Source organism: Mastigoproctus giganteus, chromosome 6, assembly GCF_048544385.1.
Source record: "Mastigoproctus giganteus isolate SK-2022 chromosome 6, ASM4854438v1, whole genome shotgun sequence".
In the NCBI taxonomy this organism is placed as follows: domain Eukaryota; kingdom Metazoa; phylum Arthropoda; class Arachnida; order Uropygi; family Thelyphonidae; genus Mastigoproctus; species Mastigoproctus giganteus.
In genome coordinates, this window is record NC_143580.1 from 239,247,260 (window position 1) to 239,261,355 (window position 14,096).

Consider the following 14,096-nt stretch of genomic DNA (forward strand, 5'->3'; position numbering starts at 1 on the left):
TATCATCAACATTTTCCCTTTATAAATATGAATTAGTGAGTTCAGAATGATTCCCGATCATGAAATAAATCTAATTTTATGAAAAAGCTAATGCTCAAATAGTTTGCCGAAGTTTGGTAGAAGGGAAATAGGATTGAGAGATTTTCGATGTGCAGGAGGCTTGCCTGGCATTTCGATAATCTTCACTAAGACCATGTTCTACAAATACAGGAAGACACTATATAGCAAACATTTGTTAAAAAAATTTAACAGAACATTAGGGAACAATTCACCAAACTTCTTTGTTACATTTTTGATTAAATCTGATCCAGGACACCTAGATATGGTGTGTTTTACACAGTACTGCTTGCTCAGTTAATGTATAAAGATCTGTAGGTAGAATATTCTACCTACCGAAAGGCAGGTAGAATTTTAGTTCATTTTTTCAAACAAATGATCGAAAGTGGGTATCAGATGAACAGTCATCCCCAGGAAACAAGCCATCAAGAATACCATTAATGGTGTCAGTCCAAGACTGATATATGTTGGCATTCGAGGTGAGCGGACGCGCTTAGACAGGGCTCATCAGTTAAGTGGTTTACTTTTGGATAGTGCTTTTCAATATTTGATTTATTTAGATATTGCTGGATTATTTTGTTATAGGTTTTCCTGTAGCTGTTTGATTTTAATAATATTATAGATATAATTTTTTAAAGTTACTTTCATTGATATTTATTTAATTTTATAATGGTAGTTATGAGATCTGCCTTAAACACGTCACAGGGTATCATGACTCAGACGGAAATAGCAGATGGCGATTTACGGGTGAGTCATGATTTAATCCGTTGTGGAACCTGTGGAATATTTTCCAAGGTCGACCTGGTGACTAATCCTACCTCACCTGGGGATGCTTTTCTTTGTGATCGATGTAAGGAGTGCACCGATCTTAAATTACAATTTAGTGCACTGATGGAACAATTTGACTCCCTGAAAAAACGAGTGCTTGCCCTCGAAAATAATGCATCTGGGAGCTCGTCAGGAACTCAAAACTCCAGCAGTCTACCAAGTGATGCACGCCCGATTCGACCCTCAAAACAGAAAAACCAGGTGCAAACTACTCTGGTTAAAAAGGACATTGTTTTATTATTGACTCCATTGTCACGGAAACGGGGAATATTTTTTGTAATAAAGATAGGTGGAGCAGAACCAGGGTGTCTGCCGGGAGCAACTATTGATGATGTCACCAATAGATTGTCAGATTTTAAAGGGGGTAAAGAAAATATTATTATTCATGTGGGCACAAATAATATTCAACGTACACGATCTGACGATTTGTTGGAAAAATACAGAACCATGCTGAGGAAATGTCGCGAGCTAGGACATAATGTCTATGTGTCTGCAATTCTGCCCAGACATGATAGGAGGGATTATCTGTTAAGAGCCTTGTGGATTAACTCAAGACTTGAAGGAATCTGCAAGGCTTTAGGGGGTAAATTGCTATCAGCATGGCCCACACTTGTAGGTAGAAGGAATTTGTTTGGTAGAGATGGGATACACTTAAACAAAGGTGGTGCAAAAGTTTTTGCCAGTATTATTGAGAATACCTTAAAGGTTCTGGGAAACTGCTAGTTAGGGGGGATGTGGGTAATACTGACATGCGTTTATCTGATAATATTGGTCAATGTAACTCTTGCACATTCCTTAAGAGTTCTTATCTGTTATCCCAACTGGACGTATTATCTAGATGTTCTGGGGGCAAAGACGTTTCACGTGAGCGGGTAGCTAATATCAGGGAAGAGAGCCTAAAAAACTTCAAGGGTTGTGTTAGGGTTGTTCAATATACAAGAACAGTAAATCTTAATTGTTTATAGAGTAACGTTAGAAGTGTCGTCAATAAAATGAGCGAATTCGAACTGCTGGTTAAAAGAAGTAACGCAGACATAATAGGGCTTACAGAGACGTGGTGCCACCCAGAAATTGGGGATGATGAGTTTCAGTACGGCTTCTATAATGTATTTAGGAAGGATAGGTTAGATAGAAGGATTCAGACATTTCACATGCTAGTATAGAGTCTGTATGGTGTGAGATAGTTGGAAACAAAGGTATAATGCGAGTAGGAGTAATCTACAGACCAGGTGATTGTGAAGATTATGACAAAAGCCTCTACATGCAAATGGAATGGGCAAGTAAGCATCAATGTCTTATTATGGGTGATTTCAATTTGCCTCTAATTGATTGGAGTAAATGGGAAGAAAACTCTACATGGGGAACAAAGTTTTTAAATCAACTAGATGACTGTTATTTGTATCAACATGTCAGGGAAAGTTCAAGAGAAAAGAATATCCTAGACCTCATTATCACACATGAATCAGATGACATAACAGCGCTGACAGTAGAGGAACCAGTAGCAGGAAGTGAACAGGGAGTTCTACGGTGGATGATGACTAGACAGGTAGCAGTAGTTAAAGGCAAAGGAATGGGTTTTAATTTCAGAAAAGGAAATTACGATGCCTTAAGGTACTACATGGCCTCTATTAACTGGGTAGATATTGTGCAGAGAATGAATACAATTGAACTGTGGTACGCTTTTAAAACATTAATCACAGATGCCTTGAATGCATATATACCATTAAAAAAATACTCCACGAGAAGGGTTCCAAGTTGGATGAATAGTGAAGTTGCCGCATTACTTGAGCAGAAAAAGGTGGCATGGAAAGGTTACAGAGCAATAAAAAGTACTGAAGCCTATAACAGCTCCAAGGTGATGTGTAATAGAGCCACAGAAAAGGTTCGACAGGCAAAGGCAGTTTATGAGAAATCACTAGCAAACAGAGCAGAGAGGGGGGATAAAGAATTCTTGACATATATAAATGCCAAGAAGAGCAGGACAAACGAGATCGGACCTTTACATAAGGGAAATGGGATAGTAATAAATACACCAGCTGCCATTGCAGATGAACTCAACAGTTATTTTGCATCGATATTTACAAATGAAAAGCCTTTTGTGGCAATGGGAAATTGTGGGAGCAAAGTTAAAAAAATATGTAATTAATGATATTGAAATTTCGCAAGATTATTTAATGAAAAAACGTTTGAGCCTACAGACCAGTAAGGCTCCTGGAGTTGATGGAATATACCCTATAATCTTAAGAGAGGCGGCAAGCGAGTGCATTGAACCATTGAAGCTAACTATGCGAGCATCACCTAAACTCTGGGGAGATTTCCTTGGATTGGAAAAGTGCAAATGTATCTCCCATACATAAGGGTGGCTCTAAAAGTGAAGTTGGAAATTATAGACCTGTCAGTCTGACTTCAGCAGTAGGAAAAATCATGGAGGCAATGATCAAGGGTGGAATTCAGGATCATTTGGATCGATTTGAAATTCTCAAGGATACTCAGCATGGTTTTGTAAAGGGAAAATCATGTTTAACAAATCTGGTTTGCTATTTCAAAAGGGTCACTCACCAGCTGGATTTAGGGAATAATTTCGACATTGTTTATTTAGATTTCAGCAAAGCGTTTGACTCAGTCCCACATGAGCGGTTGCTTTATAAGCTGGAAGAAGTTGGAATCACTGGGAAAATCCATGGATAGAAGGATGGCTTCAGGGCAGGAGGCAGAGGGTTGTGATAAATGGCTATTCCTCAGATTGGGTTGATGTAAGAAGGGTTCCCCAAGGATCAGTATTAGGACCACTGTTGTTTTTAATTTTCATAAACGACATTGATGAAGGGATAGAGGGTGTGATGTCTAAATTTGCAGATGATGTTAAAATTGGTAGAGTAGTTAATGATCACTATCAAGCTGAGCTTTTTCAGAGCGACCTAGATAGACTTCAGGAATGGTCAGAAAAATGGCAGCTGTGCTATAATCCAACAAAGTGTAAGGTATTACACCTGGGAAACAGTAATCCCAAAATAATTTATTCACTTGGTGGAGGTCAACTAAACCCAGTACTGGAGGAAAGGGACTTGGGTGTTGAGATACGGTCAGACATGAAATTCTCTGATCATTGTAAACAGGTTGCAAGGAAGGCCCATGGTGTCCTATCGATGATCTATCGAACTTTTGCAAGTAGAGATAGGGACGTGATAATCCCATTATATAAGGCTTATGTTAGACCACACTTGGAATACTGTGTTCAAGTATGGAGACTGCACCTAAAGAAAGACATCGAGCTTCTTGAAAGGGTGCAAAGAAGGGTAACTCGCCTGGTGAGATCGGCAAAAGGGCGTCCTTATGAAGAAAGACTTCGAATATGTGGGTTGCAGATTTTGGAAACTAGACACCTTAGAGGAGATTTGATTGAGGTGTTTAAGGCTCTGAGAGGCATCAGTAAAATGAATGAGGACAAAATTTTCAAGATTATGAATGATGCTAGAACTAGGGGACATAAATTCAAGTTACGGGGGGAAATGTTTTGATTGGACTGCAGGAAGTTTTATTTTAGCCAGCGAGTTATAAATTACTGGAATAAGTTGCCTTCATGGGTGGTAGAGGCTGACAGTTTGGGGAAATTCAAAGGTCATCTGGATAGTACTTTCGGGTAAGGGAAGCGCATAGGATGATAGGTTTAATTTCCTTTTTATTTATTTTTTATTTTATTTTTTTTATTTATTAATTATTATTAATTAGTTATTTATTTATCTATTTATTTATTTTTTTGTTTTTATCATTGTTTTGTTCGGATTTTTTTTTTTTTTTGGTTGGTGCAGCATAACCAGGCTTTCTTGCACCATGCGGTCATTACTAATACTAAGACAAAGTTTCTGGTAAATGAGAAAAACTAATATTAGAGTTGTAGACCTTATTTGAAACCAATTTTTCTCTAGATTTTTAATATAGAAGAACCCACAAATTTCCCATTATATCAACAAAAGCTTGTTGATACAATGGGGATTTCCCATTGTTTCAACATTAGAACCTTCTGCAGTCAATGCAGCTAATGCAGTGCATTGGGCCCATTTTTGAAAGGGGTCTCACTGCCCTCCTGCCTAAAACAAAAAAAATTGAGAAGAAATATTTTTTAGTTATGTTTATGATAAAATTTACTCTCTACAAACAACTTTTTCACATGAAGCATGTTGATTGTTAGCTACCTGCACAGCACAAGCGAAACTGCAGTGAAGAGAGGTGAAGTGGTATTAACATATCGGTAATTTTTAAGGATTTGTGGCTGCAAGGGCCAAAGTCAAATATGTGCCCACTTATTGGGGTCACTGTTATTCGGTACCGCCACTCCATAACTTATATGAATTGGATTAAAGGTTGTATTCTATGGAACTCTAAGCAAGTCTAGTTTTACGTGTTGGAATTTCCCTAAATGATAGATCACTTGCAACTATGCATGATGAATTTGATTGTAGCAAAAAAGAAATGTTTGATGAACGTGTAAATGGAATTATTAATTAAATTTTTTGATCTCAAATGCAGGAAAAATTATAAAAGTTCTTTTAAATGCACAATAAAAGATTGACAATCTGATTTTCCATCCTTATTATTAATAGCTTTCCATCTTCAATATAGTGTCTGAACACAGTTTTGTAATCACTGTTGAAGCAGAGAGAAAAATTCCCATGCAACAGTTGACAAACTTTACCCTTCTTCATACTCCTTCCTTTTCTCTTTTATTTCTAAATCAATTTTGTTTTCTTTCATAGCAGTATCACCACTTGCACTTTCCTTTAATCTAAAGTGACCGTATGTTCCAAATTTCAGGCATTTGCCCCGGATTGGTCATGTAGCCTCCCTACATAATTGCAAACATAATGCAGATCATTTGCATTATGTTTGCCAGGAACAAATGGTACAAGAGAAAGAGGTTTTTCAGTAGTAAATAAGTAGTGGATGTCAACAAAAAAAAACAATTGACTGTAGAAACGCTGAAAGCAATACTACAAAATAATGAATGATTATTAAGAAAAATGCAATCAGCGGAAAAATATATTTAATTATAATATTTAATTTCTCTTGTTTTTATTGTTAAAAGAAATGTGTTTTTGTTATTAATATTATTCACAGAAAAAAACCTTTTTCACTAAACAAATATGAAAGTCAATTAAAAACATGACCCCCTTTAAATAAGTGTTTCTTTTCCATTCTAATAACTATTTTTCTCAGTTCATGTCGATGTCCCTTATGCTGTTCATCATGTAGCATAACACAAGAGGTACCTTTTCTGACTTAAAATATATTTCTGAATATTCTGTATATTTTATTTATCCTATTTTTATTTGGTGTAAATTCAAAACATTGTTTTATATTCAAAATGAAGGCAGATTCTCTTCAAGAACATAAAATTGCAATAAGTTAGCATTTGTCTGATTTTACGAATAATTGTGGGTCTCGATCACATGCCTGCACAACATGAGGGGTACCTCTACTGAATTTCAGGCTTTCTGTGAAAAAGAAATATATAGGCTTTATTTGTTTTTTTGTTATTTTTTAAACAAGTGTGATATTTTATTTTATAAGTTTAGTTCAATGAAGTAAATGTATTACATTTATTTTTGTATGTTAATTTGTTGTATAAATAAAAAAATTTAAACATTTGTGCATATATTGTAACTAAGAATGTTTTCACACTTTAGTTGATTTCGATATATCATTGTAATAAGTAAATAGGAATGAAGAGAAGATTCTGAAAATTTAATTCTTTGTTATATTAATTAAAATTTCAGTGAGGTTAAACCAATGGAAATCTTGCTGCCTGAATTTATCAAAATTCTCCTGACATGTGCAGGAGCTTAAAATGCCCAGTGTGTGCCATTTTTATTTCTTGACAAATTTAAATGTTATTTTAACAGATTTCCAAAAATCCTCTGTGATTCCATGTTCCACAACATTTTTACCATAAAGATCCAAAATTTCTTCATCCCTAATATCTTTTCTAATATCATAGGCCATTAACGTTTGAATTAACTTTTTAAATTCCACATTTAATTTTTTTAACCTAATTTGTGACAATTCTTTAATTTTTAAAGGTCGCCCTTGAATGCAGCTTCAATTGAAATACCAATAACTGGGACCTTTCATACCAATTTCATTTTAATCATTTCAAATTCTTTAAAACGTTTAGAAACAATTGATTAATATTTTGCTGGACTTCATCTCGCTGCCTTCCATAGCCCTGACTATAGCAACATGTTTTGTCCTAGTACCATTCTTTAACACATTACCATTAACCTGTTCACCTGTGTTGGTAATGGTATCAGTTGTATAACTGGTCACTTGAAAACCTGTTGGAATTACTTGGTTTTGAAGTTTAGCTTTTAATTTAGTATTCTCGGTTGTGAGGTCCAATACCATCCTTTCCATAGAATTGAAAATATTTATGGCCTCTATCATGGTGGGCATAACTTTTGTACCACTCTTAAAAACATCTAATAAATTATTTTTAGTGCAAATATAAAATCTAAATCGGCAGTATTGTGTAACTAATATTTATTTAAATTATTAATGTTACTGTTATCACTAACATTAATAATTTAAAGCCTGAGACAATGGGGAAAACTTTAACATACCTTCCCTGGTATGTTAAAAAACTTATGAAATGGTTCATGCAGATCCTGCAGCCTTGCTTCCAAAGTTCTGGAGCAATTGTTAAGTTGTCCAGCATAGGGGTCATAGATGATGATGAATTTTCATCTGACATTGTAGAATTACTGATTAAAAACACAATTAGCAAAATAAAGTTTGAAAACTACCAAGTAAGACCCAGGGAGTTTTTCATGAGTCCCATAAGGGTAACATTGATCAAACATTGATAACAAAAATGACTAAATTTTGAGAATTTATGACTTCACTTCTATTCATCAGGGGTGCCACAGAATTACCAAAAATAAGTAATTTATCCAGGTATCCAAAATAAAAATTTCACCTCTCTAGGACTAACTGGGGGCCCAGAGGACAGCTCCAGAGGACAGCTCCATAGTTATGCCCAGAAAAGTAGCCCAATTTGCTACTAGAACATTAAAGCTAAAAATGGACCTGGGCCTTTAACCAGTACAATATGACTATATATACACCATAAAAGGGGCATGACAATCTGCATAATATCAGAAATTTAAAATAAAATAAATCAGCGGTTATTAGGCAATTTTCAATTACAGTTATTTTCCATACTTCTGCACTGTGGGATCACCATAAAATAAGGAGAGGCCAATTGAAATATTAGGCCTTTAGTAGATGGTAGACATCAAAACAAAATCCTTAACATTTCGAAATTTCAGATTGCTACTGAAATTTCCTGTTATATAGGAACTGGCATATCAGTCCCTGCAATCAAGCCAATCCCTGAATTGAGTTATACCTATGCAGATTTAAACATATCAGTACAGGTAACGTAAACTGACAAGAGAAAGATGAGCAGAACATTAATTATTACATAGAACATGGAATTATTTACACTGATACATTTTCAGGTGAGGCTTAATATAGGAGTAAATGCACTGGTAGTAAGAATTACACTCTGCTTCAATTTTTATTATGCTGACTGGCATGATGAACAAAATCAGTATTAATAGTGTTAGCCTCAGAGATGGAGCTGAAGAAAACTGGTTTGTAACCTTAATCTACTGTAATCTTTTTTTGAAAAATTTGTTCTTGTTTTGCTATTTCGGTTACCATTGCAGTAATGGAAAATTGCTTAAATATTATCATAATCTTTGGTTTGATATTAATTTTTTAGCTTTCCTGTGATATTGAACTTGATCCACGACCTGAGTTTCATCGTGTTTATCTCTCTTGGTCAAATAACAGTGAACTTCCTGAAGCCATCAGTACTGGTAATCAGATTAGTAGTCGTTTGTTAAGTATGACTAGTGCTAATGCTTTGATGATGTTACCTCCTCGTAAGGATACACTAACGTGCATGAAAAAAGCTGAAGAAGTTCATGTCATGATTTTCGATAAGCTGTAACGAGTATGCTTTGCATATGACAAAAATATTTCAGAATAATAAATTTTCAATTGGTGCTAAATGTAGTGTTTGTTGTAACTTGTAATTATCCCTTAAAATTCTGGTGAATATTTTTATAGTTAAAATTTGATTCTGAATAAATGTAAAAAATTTATTTTTCAAGCAGAAAATAAAAATACAAAATGTGTTAAAATATTTATTTCATTCAAAAGAGAAAAGTTGGTCCATCGGTCTGTTTGCATCATTCTTAGTTGCTGCTTAGTTTATTTGTAACTAGATTGATATCAATAAATATGGACTTCATTCTAATCACTTAATATTATTCTGAACTTCCAAAGTATAATTTATGATAATTTAAAATGTATCTGTCATTTTACACTTTTAAAGCTTTTGATAAAATACCACTTTGTAAAATAGTCATATAACAAAGCGTTCTCTGTTCCATTCACCTGTTGTGGAAGTTAGAACTTCTGAGAGCGAGGAAGTAATGGGCACCTTATACGGGATCTGACCTGCACATGTGAGTGCACTATCACTGAAGTCTATAATTCTCTGAAAGGGGATAATGAACAATTGTACGGAGAAATAGAGTGGGCCAGTAAATCAGAATGTCTTATAATGGGGGATTTTAACTTCCCAGATATTGACTGGAACTTGTGGCTTGGTCACTCACACACTAGTCAGACTTTTGTGGATTTATTGGATGATTGTTTTCTGCAGCAGCATGTTCGAGAGGCAACCAGAGAAAGTAATACTCTTGATCTGGTTATCAGCAGTGATCATTCGTGTATTAAGAATTTGCAGATAAAGGAACTACTAGGTGGCAGTGATCACAGTGTGCTGAAGTGGGATTTACTCAAAGAGGTAACTACCGTCAGGGGTAAAGGAAAGGGTTTTTGCTTCCGTAAAGGGGAGTACAGTGGTCTCAGACAGTTTTTAAATTCTGTACAGTGGGATCAACTGACGATGTTACAAACAGTAAATTCTAAGTGGGAAGCATTCAAGAAATTAATCGTGGAAGCTACTAGACTTTTCATACCGATGAAGAAATATTGTTCAAGGTTTAGGCCTAAATGGTTATCAAATGAACTAATAAGACTCGTGACAGAGAAGAAAAATGCATGGGATGCATATAAATTATCAGGCGACGCAGAAGCCTGTAGCAGATATAAGCTAGTCTGTAATCAGGTCACAAAGGCGGTTCGGCAGGCAAAGGCGGATTACGAGAAATCTTTGGCAAAAGATGCTAAGAAAAACAGCAAGGATTTCTTTACTTATATAAACTCTAAAAGGAAGGGGCTGAATATGATTGGTCCACTTGACATCGATGGTTCGACTGTTGATGATCCTGCTCAGATAGCAAACAAACTGAATGAGTATTTTGCATCTACATTCACACATGAGGAATCATTACAGTTTGAAAATGGAAGAAGGTTATCAAATTGTAGCAGTGTGCTTAATGATTTTGTAATAACTGAGAGCAAAGTGGAGGAGAAATTGTTGAAGATAAACATAAGAAAGGCACCTGGGGCGGATGGGATCTATCCAGTTATATTAAAGGAGGCGGCAAAGCAACTAAGCAAACCCTTAGCCATAATTATGAGAGCATCCTTGGATTCAGGGGAGGTTCCCACGGACTGGAGATGTGCAAATGTATCCCCAATTCACAAAGGAGGTTCGAAGGGTGACACGAATAATTACAGACCAGTTAGTTTAACTTCTGTTCCGGGTAAAATAATGGAGTCACTGGTTAAAGATGCATTGCAGGATCATCTAGACAAGACTGCAGCAATAATTCAGACACAGCATGGGTTTGTTAAGGGAAAGTCTTGTCTGACAAATTTGATTGGTTATTATGATGTGGTCACAAAGGAACTGGATGCAAAAAATAATTTTGATATCATATACTTGGATTTCAGGAAAGCTTTTGACACTGTTGCGCATGGAAGACTACTGTACAAATTGGAGCAGAATGGTATTAAGGGTAAGTTGCTACAATGGATAAAAGGATGGTTAAGTGGGAGAAGACAGAGGGTGGTAATCAATGGGTGCTGCTCTTCGTGGACTAATGTTATTAGTGGAGTCCCACAGGGTTCGGTGTTGGGGCCACTGTTGTTTTGTATATTTATCAATGATATTGATGAAGGTATATCAAGCTTAATGTCGAAGTTTGCAGATGACACGAAGGTTGGCAGGGTTGTTAATGACAGTAATGGCAGTGTGCTACTGCAACAGGATCTAGATAATTTGGGCAGATGGGCTAAGAAGTGGCAACTGAAGTTTAACCTTGACAAATGCAAAGTACTGAATATGGGTAGAAGTAACCCCAGAGAAACGTACCAACTGTGTGGTACTACACTTAAGGTGGTAGAAAATGAAAAAGACCTGGGAGTAATTGTGCAGTCAGATATGAAGTTTTCTGAGCAATGTAGACAGGCTGCTAGGGCAGGTCATGGGGTTTTGTCAATGATATATAGGAATTTTGCTAGCAGGGAAAAGGAGGTGTTTGTCCCTCTGTATAAGGCAATGGTCAGGCCACGCCTTGAGTACTGCGTACAGGTCTGGAGGCCTCATTTTAGGAAGGATGTAGATTTGCTTGAGCGTGTACAGAGAAGAGCAACACGATTGGTGAGGGGAATGAAGGGATCCTCTTACCAAGAGAGGCTTAAGTTCTGCAAATTGCAGTGGCTGGAGACTAGGCACCTGCGCGGTGATCTGATTGAGGTCTATAAGGCCTTGAATGGGTTGAGCACGCTGAATTCTGATGGGATCCTCCCACTTGTTCAGAATACGAACCTACGGGGACATAAGTTCAAATTAAGAAAGGATAGATGTAGAATAGATGTGCGGAAATTTGCCTTTAGCCAGCGGGTGGTTAATTGCTGGAACAAACTTCCATCTGTCGTTGTGGAAGTTGATAGGTTAAATAAATTTAAGGAGGAACTGGACAGGCAATTGGAGGGTATGGTGTGATTTTTTTTTTTTTTTTGGCTGATGCTGCATAAGCTCCTACACTGCTTTCTTGCATCAAGTGCCACTACTACTACTACTACTACTACTACGGGATCTGACCTGCACATGTGAGTGCACTATCACTGAAGTCTATAATTCTCTGAAAGGGGATAATAAAATGAATTAAGTTAAAATTTTCAGTTATAAATGGTGATGAGGGAACATAAATTCAAATTAATGGAGAAGTGGTGTAGAATGGCTTGTTAGAAGTTTTGTTTTGAAATTGTAATGAAATTGTAAATGACTAGTTCAAAGGTTGACTTACTCAAACGTTACATAAGTAGCAGAATATGTAAGAAGAGTTTTATTATTTGCTTTTTTATTTTATTTAGCCAGTGCAATGAAATCTTAGGAACAAGGTTCTATTCTGAACCTTAGTCATTTCTTGCTGAAATTGCTTCCTTCATATGAAATGTAATATCTTCCTTCTGGAAATTTTTTCTCTTGATTGCTGAAGAAAACCCCTTTAAATAAACCTTCATATCATACAATTTTTTTCTGGGCTTCCTTGGTATTTCTACCTTTAATATACGTTCCTAATTAAATCAGAAAATGTCTGATGTCCTTTTTTAATTATTTGAAATAGTATGAGGAACTCCCAAGATAACTTGAAATGTGAACTATGGAACCATATTTCTTTCTACAGGAGACTGGGAAAAATTGGCTTTCTAGTAAAGTAATAATATTTGATTGCTAAATCCCCATTCTTCTTGTGATCTGGTCATGGTAGCATTAAAATTTACGATTTAATTTGGTAAATTGTTGACATTTTCTGAAAATTGTCTATCGTCTAATTATAAGCCCAGATGTTTAACGTGGGAAACATGGCATTTGTGATCCATTCAGAAAATATTTAATGGACTATTATAATATGACCACCTATTAAAAGCCAAAATATTTCTTAAAGATCATGAATTTAGTCTTAGTAGACTATATTCTCAGTTTGGTAGTACTAGCACATTGGGAAAGGTTGTCAAGGATATTTTAAATCCAGTCTTCAAGAACACACATAAATGAGCAGAAATGCAGATGACTAAATCATTTGCTTGTACTTGAGCCTCTCCTCTGGAATGCATAACTATTCCAAAGGTGAGGCCCAAGTACTAAACTCTGTGGGCACCCCTTGGAAACATTTGTAGAAAACTCCATTACATTATAATCTATCAATTTCTGAGCCAACCCTCTCACCACTTAATTTTCATTAACAGAGTACAGAACATGCTTTCTCAGAAAAATAGCAACATGCTTATGTTCTTGCTTTTTTAAACCTGAAAGAGACCCCACCAATCAGAAGAACTATCAACCTATTGCTCTGACTAACTGTATCAGCAGATTCACAGAAAAAATTGAGTGTTTGAGTATCCTCGCACATACTGCGATGCCCTCAAACCCATGCTGTTAAGTTTCCATGGATTTGCTAGTTCCTCAATCTGCTAGTTCAGTCAGAAATAAACGTTCATGATGCATGATGCTTTTATACGAAAGAATATGCTATGATATTGTTTGACATAGAAAAAGCATTTAACGCTGCATGGAGATATGGAATATTGCAGGTTATTAGTGGAGATACTAGTAGTAGCAAATACTAGTAGTAGCAGTTATTAATAGTAAATAGTAGTTATTACTAGTATTAAAAGTAAATAGTAGTTATTACTACTTACATTAACAAAGATTAACATTAATAAAAGTTATTACTACTCATAGTTAACTATAAACTTAATAGTTAATATTAGAAGTGGAAACTCTAATATTAACTAACTTAAAACTAGCTTCTAAAACTAGTAATTTAGTAAGTTAGTAGTAACCTAACCTATATCAATAACTAAAACTAGTAATTTATATACTATAAATTACTAGTTTTAGGAGCATAACTACAAACTGTATACTACTATATACACATATCCATAGTTAACTATATAATATAACTACTAATCATATACTATATACAGCGTTCTCTGCAAAACATTTTGCCAGCCGTATGGCATGAACTAGCCAGCAGGGGAAGTGTAATATTTCAAAATATAATTTTTTTTATTTTTAAATGTGACCTCTGAGATCCAGAGCAAACATTTATTGCATAAATTAACATATGTTCTTGCCGCATTGACAACGATGGCATAGTATGTTCAAATTAATATTGATCGTGACCAGTACTATATGGTAAAATAAGAATCGCTTAAAAGAG

General features: G+C 35.5%; 1 protein-coding gene across 1 annotated transcript in view; it reads left to right on the forward strand.

Moving 5' to 3' along the window:
- Positions 1-8,899, forward strand: part of cin (Molybdenum cofactor synthesis protein cinnamon) — a 321,839-nt gene extending 312,940 nt beyond the window's left edge. Inside the window, exon 20 of the mRNA XM_090376470.1 lies at positions 8,669-8,899. Coding sequence (XP_090232596.1) covers positions 8,669-8,899 — 231 coding nt within the window. The remainder of the gene's footprint in view (positions 1-8,668) is intronic.
- Positions 8,900-14,096: the final 5,197 nt, after the last annotated feature.